The sequence below is a fragment of the Psittacula echo genome, assembly GCF_963264785.1.
Source record: "Psittacula echo genome assembly, chromosome: 1".
NCBI classification, from domain to species: Eukaryota; Metazoa; Chordata; class Aves; order Psittaciformes; family Psittacidae; genus Psittacula; species Psittacula echo.
The window spans coordinates 165155278-165169648 of record NC_137735.1 but is presented as its reverse complement, the minus strand read 5'-3'; the positions used below and the strand labels follow the sequence as shown (position 1 = coordinate 165169648).

At 45.9% G+C, this 14371-nt stretch overlaps 1 protein-coding gene across 1 annotated transcript in view; it reads left to right on the top strand.

Moving 5' to 3' along the window:
- Positions 1-599: 599 nt before the first annotated feature.
- Positions 600-14371, top strand: part of ITIH5 (inter-alpha-trypsin inhibitor heavy chain 5) — a gene marked incomplete at both ends in the record, with an annotated part of 48928 nt that continues 35156 nt past the window's right edge. The window contains 5 exons of the mRNA XM_080627013.1: positions 600-719; positions 6325-6369; positions 10570-10733; positions 10860-10967; positions 12389-12639. Of these exons, the coding sequence (XP_080483139.1) occupies positions 600-719; positions 6325-6369; positions 10570-10733; positions 10860-10967; positions 12389-12639 (688 nt within the window). The remainder of the gene's footprint in view (positions 720-6324; positions 6370-10569; positions 10734-10859; positions 10968-12388; positions 12640-14371) is intronic.

The following is a 14371-nucleotide window of genomic DNA, read 5'->3' as shown; positions in this document are numbered from 1 at the left end:
AGGGGTGGCCTTGGCAGTGCTGGGAACGGTTGGACTGGATGAGCTTAAAGGGCTTTTCCAACCCAATTGATCCTATGATTCCATGGCTGTGGTTGAGCCATTCTCCCCTCGAGGAGACCCTTGGCAGCCCTGACATCCTTCCAGCTCCCACAGGGTCTCCAGCCCCTCAGGCAGGCACTCTGTGGCAGCCAGCATCTTAGCCCCTAACTCAGCACCCAGCACGGTGCTCACATCTCCTCGGCCCTCCTCAGTGGCGATGCTGAGGGACACCATAGGGCTGAGGTGCTGCTTGTGCCCAAAGGATGGGCAGCAGCACCTCAAGGACACCCGCGTCCGTTGCACTGATGGGGACACAGCGATGGCTCATGCCCCGCAGCCCAAGGGAACAGCCGCGGGATGGAAGCCCTGCAGCGATCCCCGCAGCCCCTGGCAGCCGCCCTGAGTGGAAAAGGGGCCGGTCCGGAGCTCGAAGGAGGAGGGGAAGAGGGAGGATCCCTCTGCCTCCTGTCAGCTCCTCAGAGGCCGGCGGCAGCGCAGGCAGCAGCGGGGCTTTCCTCTACCTGCAGGGCAGGAGCCCCGGCCGGAGCTCCCCCTCCATCATGATCCTTTGGTTGTGGCTCTGCTGCGGCTTCTCCATCTCGGTGGGGCAGCCCGACTCGGAGCTGATGGCGAGGTACCTGGAGGAGAAGCTGATGGCAGACTACAGCGTCATGGAGCAAGTAAGTGTCAAGGCGGTTGTTGTTTGGGAGCATCTGGTGTTGGGGCTGGCTTGTCCCCTCTTAACCATCAGTACCAACATGCAGGGCAGCTGCTAAAACAGCGTTTATTCACCCCTCCCTGCAGCATACCCGTGGCTGAAGTGGCATTTCAGCTCTATGGGATGCTGATACTAAGGAGCAATGAAGTTGTAAGGGCTGAGCTAGGAGAGCACCCGCACCCTCTTATAATAGTGCTAGAGGACGGGCTCCAAGCTGACATCCCCATAGCTGTGCTAACAAGGCGTTCCACAGGGACAAGGGAGTTAATGCAGTGTCCTGGCCATGCGCCAGGCTGAGTAATTCGGAGCATTTCAGGCTCAGAGGAAAGTTCTGCTGCCTATGGTCTCAGTAGTTGATTTTTAACTCATGCTGGATGTAACGGAACGCATGAATTTCTGCATGTAAAGCGCTCCTTGGCCAGGAGAGAAAGGAAATAGATTTATTCTGCAAATGAGGGCCGCTGTGTTGTGGATTGGATTTTCTGAGGAAATGGGGCTAAAAGAGCAACAAGCTTTGCAAGTTAACAAAAGAGTTTAGATGGGGGGGTTGGGCGGCTGTGATTTAAAAGGCGAGCTTCAGATCTGTGCTCACATCCTTCAGGTTCGTAACAGACACCACGAGTGACTTTGGGTCACTTAGGGCATCCGTCAGTTGTGTAAAAGTGATCACATCTGAGAGGTTCTGTATGAGACACTCAGGTGGGACTGGTCTACCTGTGGAAGACCTTGCAGGAGGCCAGGTGGGATAGATACCCTCCTATGATTCTATATGATTCTATGATGATAGATACCATGATTCTATGATTCTATATCAAAAGTGTCAGTGAATGCCTGTATTTGGTATCTTTTGCCATGCAGTAAGCAGGAAAAGTGAGACTCTTAGAATCATAGAATCATAGAATAGTTAGGGTTGGAAAGGACCTTAAGATCATCCAGTTCCAACCCCCCTGCCATGGGCAGGGACACCCCACACTAAACCATGTCACCCAAGGCCTCATCCAACCTGGCCTTGAACACTGCCAGGGATGGAGCATTCACAACCTCCCTGGGCAACCCATTCCAGTGCCTCACCACCCTCACAGTAAAGAATTTCTTCCTTAGATCCAATCTAAACTTCCCCTGTTTCAGTTTGAACCCGTTACCCCTTGTCCTGTCACTACAGTCCCTGATGAAGAGTCCCTCCCCAGCATCCTTGTAGGCCCCTTCAGACACTGGAAGCTGCTCTGAGGTCTCCACGCAGCTTCTCTTCTCCAGGCTGAACAGCCCCAGCTTTCTCAGCCTGTCTCCATACGGGAGGTGCTCCAGTTCCCTGATCATCCTCGTGGCCTCCTCTGGACTTGTTCCAACAGTTCCATGTCCTTTTTATGTTGAGGACACCAGAACTGCACACAATGCTCCAAGTGAGGTCTCACGAGAGCAGAGTAGAGGGGCAGGAGCACCTCCTTCGACCTGCTGGTCACGCTCCTCTTGATGCAGCCCAGGATACGGTTGCTTTCAGGGCTGCAAGCGCACACTGCAGCCGGCTCATGTTCATTTTCTCATCGACCAACTCATCTTCATATGTATCTGTACCTGGTCATTCAGACACTCATCCCACCTCCATAGAATGTAAAGAATCTCCCTCCAGAGGTACCCATGTTTCTCCACTACGACACCCCAGCAATGTCATAGTTGATCCTGATTGCTATGAACACATACTCCTTGTTGGGGAATTCAGCCACAAACCAACATGTTCTCGCAGACCCAAATGCCCAAGTGGGAGAGAATATCTCCACCACTGCCCTGCCAGTGGAGTGGTACCTGAAAACCCTCACTTACTTGCTTTAGGGGGAAAATCAGCCGTGAAGCTGAAGCAACTGGCTCACAGTGTTGGAATAACCTGGTTGATCACGCTTGAGGCAAATGAGGGTGTTTTCACAGCAGCTGCGTTGCTGGCAGATCAGAGGCAGAAGTAACTTACAGTACAAAAACAGTGATATAGAATCATAGAATCATAGAGTTAGGGTTGGAAAGGACCTTAAGATCATCCACTTCCAACCCCCCTGCCATGGGCAGGGACACCTCACACTAAACCATGGCACCCAAGGCCTCATCCAACCTGGCCTTGAACACCGCCAAGGATGGAGCATTCACAGCTTCCCTGGGCAACCCATTCCAGTGCCTCACCACCCTCACAATAAAGAACTTCCTCCTTATATCCAATCTAAACTTCGTTTGAACCTGTTACCCCTTGTCCTGTCGCTGCAGTCCCTAGTGAAGAGTCCAAGGTGTATATATATGTATGTATGTATATATATAAATGGAGGTGCTGGCCTACTCCCTTGGAAGAGCAAGATCTACAAGAGGATATCTGTCTGTCTTCACTGAACACATGAACCAGGTTAAGAAGAGGCAGGTGCTTCCCTAGATCAAGATACTACCCTGTAGACAGAGCTCCAATGAATTCAGGAGAATGTATAAGGCTGCATTTAACATCCTGAGAGGATCTTCCTCCACAAAGACAAGTACATACACAGGTCTCTGCAGGATCGTGGTATCTGCAATGTGTGTGGATTACCTGTTGTCTTATCCAATGATTGACCGCTCTGCTAAGGTAGTTGATAGGGTTGCTAGTTATTACTGCTGCACTAGAGGTAGTTTTCTGGACTGCTCTTCACAGGTAATTGAGTTCCTACAGCCCAAGTTATTCCCTGTAGACCATGCTGAGTAGCAGATGGCAACAGCTATGGGGTCACTACCAGCAATTAACTATTGGGCTTTAATGAGTGCTTTGGTTGGCTTTAAAGCCGAAGTTTGGTGTTAGCTCAGAAACTGCTCCATGAGATGATGCTAGTGAAGTTGGCTTATTCAAAACACTTTGATGGACTGATCAGTATCACAAACCCTGCAGCAGCGTTTTGGCAGTAGTCATGAAGTCCCAGCAAATGGAATACTGTTATCTGGTAATCCTTACCTACTCACTGGTGTTTACTGGTTACCATCCTGACTTTAGAAGGTAGCTTCTGAAGGAGCCAAGTAATACAAAGCTTTCTTATGCAGATAAGCAAGCAAACAAAATGGGTGTGTGGTGGGGAAAGACAAAACCAGTAACCAAGTTTCCAGCTTTACCAATTAGTCAGTAAAAGCCACTGTGACCATTCCATACAGGATTTTTGTTCCAAAAAGTTATCCTTTGGTAAAAAAACTACTGAGGATCCTTGATCTCTCATCCCTGCATCCCCTCCAAGCAGGATCAACTTCAGAGGCATTTTCTGGCTTGCTCTGAAGAACCTGCAGTGATAGAGACTCTGCAGCCTCTCACTGCAGGCTCCTGAGGTGCTGTGCTTGAGAAAACACTCAGACGGAAAGTTCTGTCCTAAATTTAAACTGCACAGAATTCCTCTCGTCTCCTTTCCTTCTCTTCTCCTTCTCCTTCTTCTTCTTTTCTCTTCTCCTTCTCTTCTCCTTCTCCTTCTCTTCTCCTTCTCCTTCCCTTCTCCTTCTCCTTCTCCTTCCCTTCTACTTCTCCTTCTCCTTCCCTTCTCCTTCTCCTTCTCCTTCTAATTCTCCTTCTCCTTCTCCTTCTCCTTCTCCTTCTCCTTCTCCTTCTCTTCTCCTTCTCCTTCTCTTCTCCTTCTCCTTCCCTTCTCCTTCTCCTTCCCTTCTCCTTCTCCTTCCCTTCTCCTTCTCCTTCCCTTCTCCTTCTCCTTCTCCTTCTCTTCTCCTTCTCCTTCTCCTTCTTCTCCTTCTCCTTCTCCTTCTCTTCTTCTCCTTCTCCTTCTCTTCTCCTTCTCCTTCTCTTCTCCTTCTCCTTCTCCTTCTCCTTCTCCTTCTCCTTCTCCTTCTCCTTCCCTTCTCCTTCTCCTTCTGCTTCTCTTCTCCTTCTCCTTCTCTTCTCCTTCTTCTCTTCTCCTTCTCCTCTTCTTCTCCTCTTCTCCTTCTTCTCTTCTCCTTCTCCTCTTCTTCTCCTTCTCTTCTCCTTCTCCTTCTTCTTCTTCTTCCTCTTCTCCTTCTTCTACTTCTTCTTCTTCTCCTTCTTCTTCTACTTCTCCTTCTCTTCTCCTCCTTCTTCTTCTCCTCCTTCTCCTTCTCTTCTCCTTCTCTTCTTCTCCTTCTCTTCTCCTTCTCCTTCTTCTTCTCCTTCTTCTCCTTCTTCTTTTCTCCTTCTCTTCTCCTTCTTCTCCTTCTTCTCTTCTCCTTCTCTTCTCCTTCTTCTCTTCTCCTTCTCCTTCTTCTTCTCCTTCTTCATCTCTTCTCCTTCTTCTTCTTCTTCTTCTCCTTCTTCTTCTCCTTCTTCTTCTCTTCTTCTCTTCTCCTTCTCCTTCTCTTCTCCTTCTCCTTCTTCTTCTGCTTCTTATTCTCTTCTCCTTCTCGTTCTCATTCTCCTTCTCCTCTTTCTCCTTCTCCTCCTCCTCCTTCTCCTTCTCCTCCTCCTCCTTCTCCTCGCAAGTTTCCCAAGGGAACTGTTTTCTTTTGGTTCTAATTTTACAAGATGTTGGCTAAAAGAATGTAGAAGGAAATAATAAAGGTTCTACTGGAGAAGGCTTTGATTTCCCCATTGGGCATTCCTGAGCCTTTCAGTGCATGATATAAACAGACTAAATCATCTCTTTGGCAAGGACTGCTGTTGTTTCAGTGTAAATCAACTGAAAGGGCAAATCAGGTAAAAAATATCATTGCATTCCTCTGGTTGAAGAAGTCTCTTGGCTTCCTGCATTGACAAGAGACTTGAAACTGTTTTGGGGAGGGATTTGATTTGGAGACATTTCTAAGCTCCATGTGCAGGGAAGAAGTCAGAGGCACTGCTGTTGTTGTGAAGGGCGATACAATGAGTACTATTGCATTGTCATAGGTGAAGCACTTTGTTTCATACTAAAATGTATGGCTGAGTATAAATGTCTTTATTCCCTTTCTGCACATGGGTTCACATGGGTTCTGCACAGTTCTTTTCTGCCACCACACATTAAACCCATAGTACCTGTGGAGAGTTTTGAGACAATTCAAAACTGCCATTGAGGTAATATCAATAAAACTGAAGCTATAACATCAGTTTACACAAGTCCTCCCTTGGATCAGGTCCACAGGTACAGTAGGATGGAGTTGCACTTGCTAGACCCCACCACATGAGTGTGAGGTGTTTACCTGGTCACTGCTCAAGCATTTGATGAGCATTGTGGACCACCTAGCAGCCCTTCCCATCCTGTACCATATAACATACTATGGGGCAAAGGCAGTGATACAGACAGAGCTTTTGTATAGCTCCATAGGAAGCTACAAGGGAATACACTTCCAGGGCCAAGAGCATCCAAGGTGAGGGCTGAGGTTCCTGTCTTTATATAGAAGGTCCCTTAACAAGTAGCATTTGCAAAACATGAAGTACATCCTCACCTGTGAGAGCCTCATTCCACTGCTGAGCTTTGATCGATGGGTCTGTTAATATAGAAGTGATTCAGGCTTTAACTTCAACCAAAGCAACATTTGAACCTGGCCATGGGTGATCAGTCACACAAGCCCATGTCTGGATTTAAGCAAGTGACACATCGTCTCTAAGCTGACTAGGCTCCATTAACTGCCTTAACTCTTTGCAGGTTGCACGCCGTGTTCCACGACAGGCCAAGTTCCTGCAGAGGCTGGTATGTGTCACACTGTGTCTTCATTTCATCTCCTGGGAATGACATTTGCTCTATGTGTGTATGTGTGTGCATGCCTGTGCCCAGAAATGAGCTATGTCAATGATGGTAGGTAAATCTTCATTCCAATCCTTGCAACATGTACAGGTTCTTCTACTACTTCCCAATTCATCTTCTCTACCCCAGATTTGGAAAGAGAATATGTAATGTTACAAACCTCAACCACGCAATGAATATAAGCCTGACGAAATCTCATTGAATTTTAAGAGAGAGAGAGGTTGCTTTGAAATGTGAAGATCTCTGTCTGAAATTTACTGAAGAAAGGAAGAAGACAAGGAATCCAATATCCTTCTTTCAGCAGGGGAACCTAGGCTTTGATGTGCAGCAAATCTGTGAGATCTGGCTGAACTGCTGCACCAAGAGTTGCACAGCTTGGAACAAATCTTTGACTAAAAAGGCAGCCAGTGAAATTGCTGTTCATGGCCATAGGCATGTTCTGCCTTTTCTGAGGGATGGAGGCTTCCCAGTTGAGAACTGGAGGAACTCATTTCATGCACTCAGCAACCATCACATGTTTATAGCTTTTGGTCCCTTTGATCTTTGAGACAGATTTGAATCAGCAGCCTAGAAGAGAACAACTCTCACACTTGTTATCAGTTCATTACTTCCAATCTGAGATCCGGTCAATTTGACTGATAAAGGTAAAAACGTGGAATGTATTTAATTTTCCTTCAGCTCTTTCCTGTCTTTCCAAACACTTGATGTAAACAAGCATAAAACAACGTGTTTGGCAAGAAAATCTCAGCTCAGTTCATCATAATAACCAGGACACCTTTATAAAGCACCCAGCCAACCTGCCTCATAGCAGTGTGCTGATCTGCTGCCTTGGCAGTCCCTAGCTTTATTTTTAATAGGGATAATAAATCACAGTAATAATAATATTAAACAAACGGCTTGTTTTGTTTTTTCCTTTGTGCCTCCTCTCATCTTCTGAAGGCCTTAATAAAAAGCGGAGAAAACAAACAGGCATTTGCACAGCTGTAAGTCAGAGCATCAGGCACTGATGGATTGTGTAAGAGCTCCAGAGAAAGCACAAGAATCATGGACTGGAACTTGGGCTGCCCGCCAAGCCTGACCGAGCAACCTGTTTGGAAACTGCCTCTGCTCCCACTGTTTATATTTGCTACATACAAGGAATGGCAGATCCCTTCCAGGGATGGGAAGATGAATCAGTTCTTTCATCCTCAGTTGTATGCGATGTCCTTACGCAGTGTTTGCTTTCCCCAACGGCAGCTCTCATCCACCAGGAAGAGGGAGAGGTGTTCAATGCCTTTTTCATTCATTTTCTTTTGCTGCTTCCTTTGTGATACCCTCAAGTCTGTGAGGGTATCAGAAGTGGAGCTTGTTGAGTTTTACAGAGAGATATGACAGAGATCAGCAAATAGCACATTCAGATTCAACAGAATCGCAGAATCACAGAATGGTTTGGGTTGGAAAGGACCTTAAGCTCATCCAGTTCCAACCCCCCTGCCATGGGCAGGGACAACTCACACTAAACCATGGCACCCAAGGCTCTGTCCAACCTGGCCTTGAACACCGCCAGGGATGGAGCATTCACAACCTCCCTGGGCAACCCATTCCAGTGCCTCACTGCCCTCACAGTAAAGAACTTCTTCCTTATATCTAACCTGAACTTCTCCTGTTTGAGTTTAAATCCATTATCCCTTGTCCTAAGACCCTAAGTGATGTGGTTCTTCATATAAAATATCACTAAGCTGTGGGACTCCTTGGTACAAGATGTTGCGGAAGCTAAAGGTTTACATGGATTCAAAAAGCAGCTGTGCAAAGCCATAGAATAAAAATCTATAGAGGTCTGCTAAGCACAGAAATACCACACTTGGCTCATGAGTTCCTTCAGCCCCAGATTACTGAAACAGAGATTATTTTTGGGTAGTATCAGTGCAGGTTGGACTGATTTTACGCTCTAAGCATGCCCTATTGATCTCTGCCAGTGATAGGCTACAGGGTTAGAATTGCTTTTGTTCTCACCCAATACAACAATTCTTGTGTTCTTGCAAGTCCATGTCCTCTGTCATGTTGTGAAGACTTTCTAACTTCAGGTGAATCCATCGCTGAATTCACAGAGTTGGATCTGTCACAACAGAACCACTTGTATCTCAAGTAAAAGGCAAAGGGCTTGATCCTCTTTTGCTGTTGAGCTGTCAACTATGTTTGAACCCATAGCTTATGATGAAATGCAGAACATGGGAGTGGATGCAGAAAATCTGGAACAAAAGAATTTGCTGTGGTTTATTTTAGATTCTTCTACTTCTTTCATTAATCCTCTGTATCTCTTGCTATGCCACAGGCAATTAGTGGTATGGAAGATGAGATGAAACATCAACTCATTACATCTGGAAACATTCCTACAAACACTACTTCAGATCAAAACTCCCCATCCTTTCCATTTCCAGGATAATGAGACTGGAAAGCCATGCCTATGTATCAGAGAAAGTCCTAAGAACAGCAGGATCTGATTCTAATCAACAGTGACTGAGTAAAAGCCACTTGTAGCCTAAGGAGGAGATGTAGGCAGATGTGTTCTAGCCTAGACCCATTGCACTGGGCTGTCTGATGTCAGTGAGACAAATCACACCCTAGAAGTCTTTGCCATTGCGCTTCATGTGAGCTGAGCCTGTGCTAAGCAGAATGAGAGTGGACACAAAGCACATCACACATTCTCCAGCTGTCAGACACCATGATGAGGTTCATCTGAGACACATTTATCAGAGTTCTTCCAGGCCTTGATAGTGTAGGCAGGAGGTGGGGCTTTATTCCAAGTCTGTTGACGGCTTTATGTTTGTTTCCAGTGGATTCTTCCACTCGCCTGGAATCCATTAGCCCAGCAGCTTGGTTTGTTGGATGCTCAGTAGTAGTACTGCTTCTGATGCCGGCAGCTACTACAGAACTGTTGTTTCCTGCTTACACAGACACTTGTTAAGCCATTTGTCAAATGATTCTTGTTCTGAAGAAAAAAGCCTGGAAGTGCAGCTGAAGAGCATGTTCCTGACTTCAGAGCTCTTATACGGGTGTGAGCAGAGGCTTTCTGACTGAGTTGTTTCCTCAGTCGGAAAAGTCTCACTGTATCTGGCGCAGTGAAGTTGCTCTGTATTTGCAATGTGGTTTACTGTTTGGTTTCCTTCTGCTTTTGAGGGTTTGGTCTTTGACTGTTTAAAGCAACTTCATGGGTTGCTTACAGTTAAATACACTGAAATCTTCCAGGAAGCAAACTGCTGAGCTCCATGGAGACACTGCTGTCCATAAAACACATGAGACTGAAGAAATGCTCCAACCCAGGCCTTGCGCGCAAAAACACATTCCCAAGAAGCAGAAATTGGCTTTCAGCTTCCATTGCTACATTATGTGTCATTCACTGCAGTCTCTGCTGGAAGGAATCCAATGTGGGCTAGAAGGCTTAAAATACTTTGCTTGAGACACCACGGTGTCAGTGTTTCCTATTAAGTCTCTTCCATCCATTGGCTGAGACCTCCAGGGTGGATTCTCAGCAGAGGAGGACTCAGTTGACTCCACTGACAGTAGTTTACGTTACTTATGGATCTGATCGTGTGAATTTGAAGGTGCTGCTTCATAGCGATCCCAGTTTTTCAAGAGGTCTTACGTCTGCTCTTGTGCACATTACATGTAGTTCTGGACTGTGTGGGACCTGTTTTAGGCTTCTTTCCTCAGGCCATAAAGGACTCGTCCAGATCCTCTCACATGGTTAGAGCTGAAGGCTGTAATTTAGGATACAAGTGGATTTTGTCAGTGTGTTTCACATCTAAAGGCTGGCATAATTAGAGCTCTCAATCTTCCTGGACCCTTCCCAAGCACTGGAAAATGACTGCGGCCTTTGCTCCTGTGCATGAAAAAGGAAATGCCATTTTCTTGGCTTACCTTTTGCAGCTCACCTGAAATATTGAGGGCAAGCCCACCTTAGAATCATAGCATCATAGTTAGGGTTGGGAAGGACCTTAAGATCATCCAGTTCCAACCCCTTGCCTGCTGCTGACTGTTTTATAGGAGAGTCTAATACTCACAGGGTGATAATTTGCTTGATGATATTAAGTATTAAAGCCATCAAAGCACTGATGGGGTGAGTTATCCAACTGTCAGTGTTAATGGGTAACCTTTTAATACCAACAGGAAACCAGGCCTCGGATGTCTGAGTTCAGTGTGAAATCCACAATCATTTCTCGCTATGCTTTCACCACGGTGTCCTGCACGATGGTGAACAGCGGATCTGAGGCACGAGAGGCTGTGTTTGAGATGCAGATCCCTGCTCCAGCTTTCATCTCCAACTTTACCATGTAAGTAAGTAATGCTGGCAGCTGGGTGGACAATGTGCAGGAATACATGTGCACAGTAAAACAGGCTGTATAGGTGTCATGCGTGTAGGTGCGGAGTGATGATGCTGACATCTCTGGTCTTTCCAGGATCATTGGCAACAAGACTTATTATGGGGAGGTCACAGGGAAAGAAAAGAAACACAGCAGCGATGACAAAGCAAGGCACAGGAAACCTCTGAACTCCACAGAAGGAAGGTAAGCATTGTGCCGTTAGCTGTGCCCTGGGAAGTGACATGCTCTCCTCTCATCTTCATTTTGGCTGTTTTGGCATGCCCATCCACGGATTTATAGGAAGAAGCAGTTAAATAGAACATTAACTGCGCCGCCTGGTGTCATTTCCATCTTCCGCGTCATGTAAAATGGCATGTGGTCTTCTTTAACCCTGTTATATAACATTTTCACCTCCAAGATGCTCCAGGATGTACTACAGAGGGAAAGAAAACTTGTTACTTCCTGAATAACAGGCAGGAAAGTTAAGGCACTGTCACAGATATAGTCTTATAAGAGAGAAGCAACAATATTCTGTATTGATATAAAGTAGTGACTTAACAAAGTTCAGTGGTAAATGCAAGTGGTTTAACAAGATGGCAAGGTACATTTGATTATTCACTACATACAGAACAGGGTCAGACAAAATTATCAAGGACACCCTCCCATCGAGTCCTGAGATTTGGAAAGGGCACCTTTGCTTTCTAAATTCCTTCTCCAGATACGGCTGGATCCAGGTTTCGTCCCAGACTTGAGACTTTTCAATACCAAATCGTGGGCATCACCAAAACCTCACATCAGTGAGGTCTGAAGTTACCCCTATGTGGCATTAGAAGTGGCAGGGGGGTTGGAACTGGATGATCTTAAGCTCCTTTCCAACCCTAACTATTCTATGATTCTATGATTCTTGTTACGTGGCTTATTTTCCCTTCTACAGACAGTAGTGCCTGGCATCATATCAATGCCCACGAGTTGGACACTGCAGTGTCTGTATGGGAGGTAGAGCAATTTCAGTTATCTCCATTTAAGAGGAGGGCAGCTGAAGCCAATAGAGGTGGGAATTAATCTCACTTCAAATTAGCAAACAGAAAGCTGACTGCAGTTGCATGCTGGGTGACTGATGGCACTTTGTGGTCAATAGGAAGAGAAGAGTCCTTTGAGAGAAGTGTCCAGGGGTGTAATTCTCTTATGGGAATTCCTATTTCTCCCCATTGAGTATGTAGCTATAAGCAGCTATTATTAGGGAAGAGGAATTAATTTGTCCTTTGTTTAAGATATTGCAATAAGTCAGCAATGGTAAAGTCAAGAATTCAATATGGGTCTTGAAATCCTCTGTGTAAGAAACCAAGAGACAGCCTTTCCTCTGGCCCTGCTCCATGTTATATATGTCTATCATATTCCTCTCCTCAAGAAGTCATCTCACCTTTTAGGACCTTTTCTCCTGCAGAAACCTTCAATGTGCCCAAAGCTTTGTGAAGCATTATGATGTTTTCTTTCTTGCTGGCTTCACATATTCAGTGGTAGGAAATACTTTCATTGCACCCACAAAATCCAGATTCATCATTCACTGGAGCAGGTGAGGTGTGATGTGTATGGGGTGTGAAGGTGTCTTTGGATTTTCCTTCCAGGGAGAATGGCTATGAGACATTCAAAGCTTCTGTCTTCATTCCTCGCAAGATGCAGGCCAAGTTCCTACTGCATTATGAAGAGCTTTTGCAAAGGAGACTGGGGAAATATGAGTACACAGTCAGCATCCGGCCCCAGCAGCTGGTAGGGAGGTTACGAGTGGAGGTGAACATCCTGGAGAAGTCAGGAATAGTTTCACTGGAAGTGCCTCCCCTGCGGAACAGCAAGCACAAGGGCAATGGGAAAGCTGAAGGTAAGGAGAGATTTTATGACCCTCGTAAATGGGGCCTCAGTCACTTCTCAGGATCTGGACTGGCGGTGTTGGGAGTTCTCCAAGGCAGTCTTGGATAACTGTGTAGACTGGTGTTTCATAACAACCTTCACAACCATAACAATCTGAAGGGGGCTACAAGGACGCTGGAGAGGGACTCTTCATCAGGGACTGTGGTGATAGGACAAGGGGTGATGGGTTCAAACTGAAACAGGGGAAGTTCAGGTTAGATACAAGGAAGAAGTTCTTTACTGTGAGGGTGGTGAGGCACTGGAATGGGTTGCCCAGAGAAGCTGTGAATGCTCCATCCCTGGCGGTGTTCAAGGGCAGCTTGGACAGAGCCTTGGGTGCCATGGTTTAGTGGGAGGCATCCCTGCCCATGGCAGGGGGTTGGAACTGGATGATCTTAAGGTCCTTTCCAACCCAAACCATTCTGTGATTCTATGATTCACTTTTCCTCTGCTCCAAATGAGACATTAGACAAAACCCCCCCATTGTATCAAAGCAGCATTGTCCAAGATCAAACGGTATTAGAAACTACAGGAAGACAACATGCAAAATGAATGCAAGCAGCTCATTAGGCATAAATTGTTCTGGCAAATCCCAACTATGACTTTATTTAGAAGATACATCTTTCACATTCTCTTCTTAACTCTTGCTGCACTCCTTGTATGACAGGTATATTCCACCCCAGAAGTGGCTTCATTTGAGTGACAAACAAGTGCCTAAGTATTGCAGGCCATCAGCAGTTCCTATTTAGAGATCTCTTATTCACTGGCAGGGCAATCTCCAGGTTCACAAAAGCTGGTATAATGGATATAATGTGAAAGGGATTTTGGGATTACGAACTCTGAGGTTCAGTGATGGGAATTCAGTCTTACATCAAGGCTGATGGCTTTTCTTCTATTTTCTGTAGATGACTGTGTTCCTGTGGTATCTGTGAGGACTTTGATGCTTAATGAATATAGGGCTGATCCCATTCAACTCAATAGGACTTTCTTTTGCTGTTGTCTTCACAAGCTTTGAACTGGGCCTTCAAGCCTTGGGCTCAGCATTAGAGCAGGCTCTTCCCTGGCTCCACATCTCCTGAGAAATGTTTATTTTAAGTGAATTGTTTTTTCCATCCATCCATGCCAAGGCAGATAGGAAATCCTGCATTTTAGAACATGGGAAATTCCAACAGGAAAATCCATGTTTTGCCAAAACACTAAGCACGATATGAGTATCTGCTCTTACCCTTAACCATCCTTGCTCACTGTTTGACGGTGTAAAGGTAGTTTTTCGAGTGTAAACTAACAGTGAGGAGCACAGGATACTGTGATTGCTCCTTGTCGACAAAAAACCCTCACCAAAGGGATGAGTCTGACCTGGAAGCAGGATGTAGTCTTGTGGGTTACTCTAAGTGACATAACGCCAGCAAAATCAGTGGAGCTGTTCATGTCTGCCAGCTGAAGATCCTGAAGCACATGCAATGGAGTTGAACTGATTGCTCAGTGTGATCCTCCTGATTTCATCCAAATGACAGTGAAATCAAGGCTCTCAGTGACTTGGACCAGCTTCAGGTCAAGCCTTAGGCAGCTAATTAGTCTTTGCTTGTACATCCATGTAATGTGTGATAAACGTGCTCTGTTCCTCATCAGGAGAGACAGGAAGCCTTTTTCACCTATTGGGGGATATCGTAGTGCATTGTGGCATATGTTTTCCTGCAAAACAT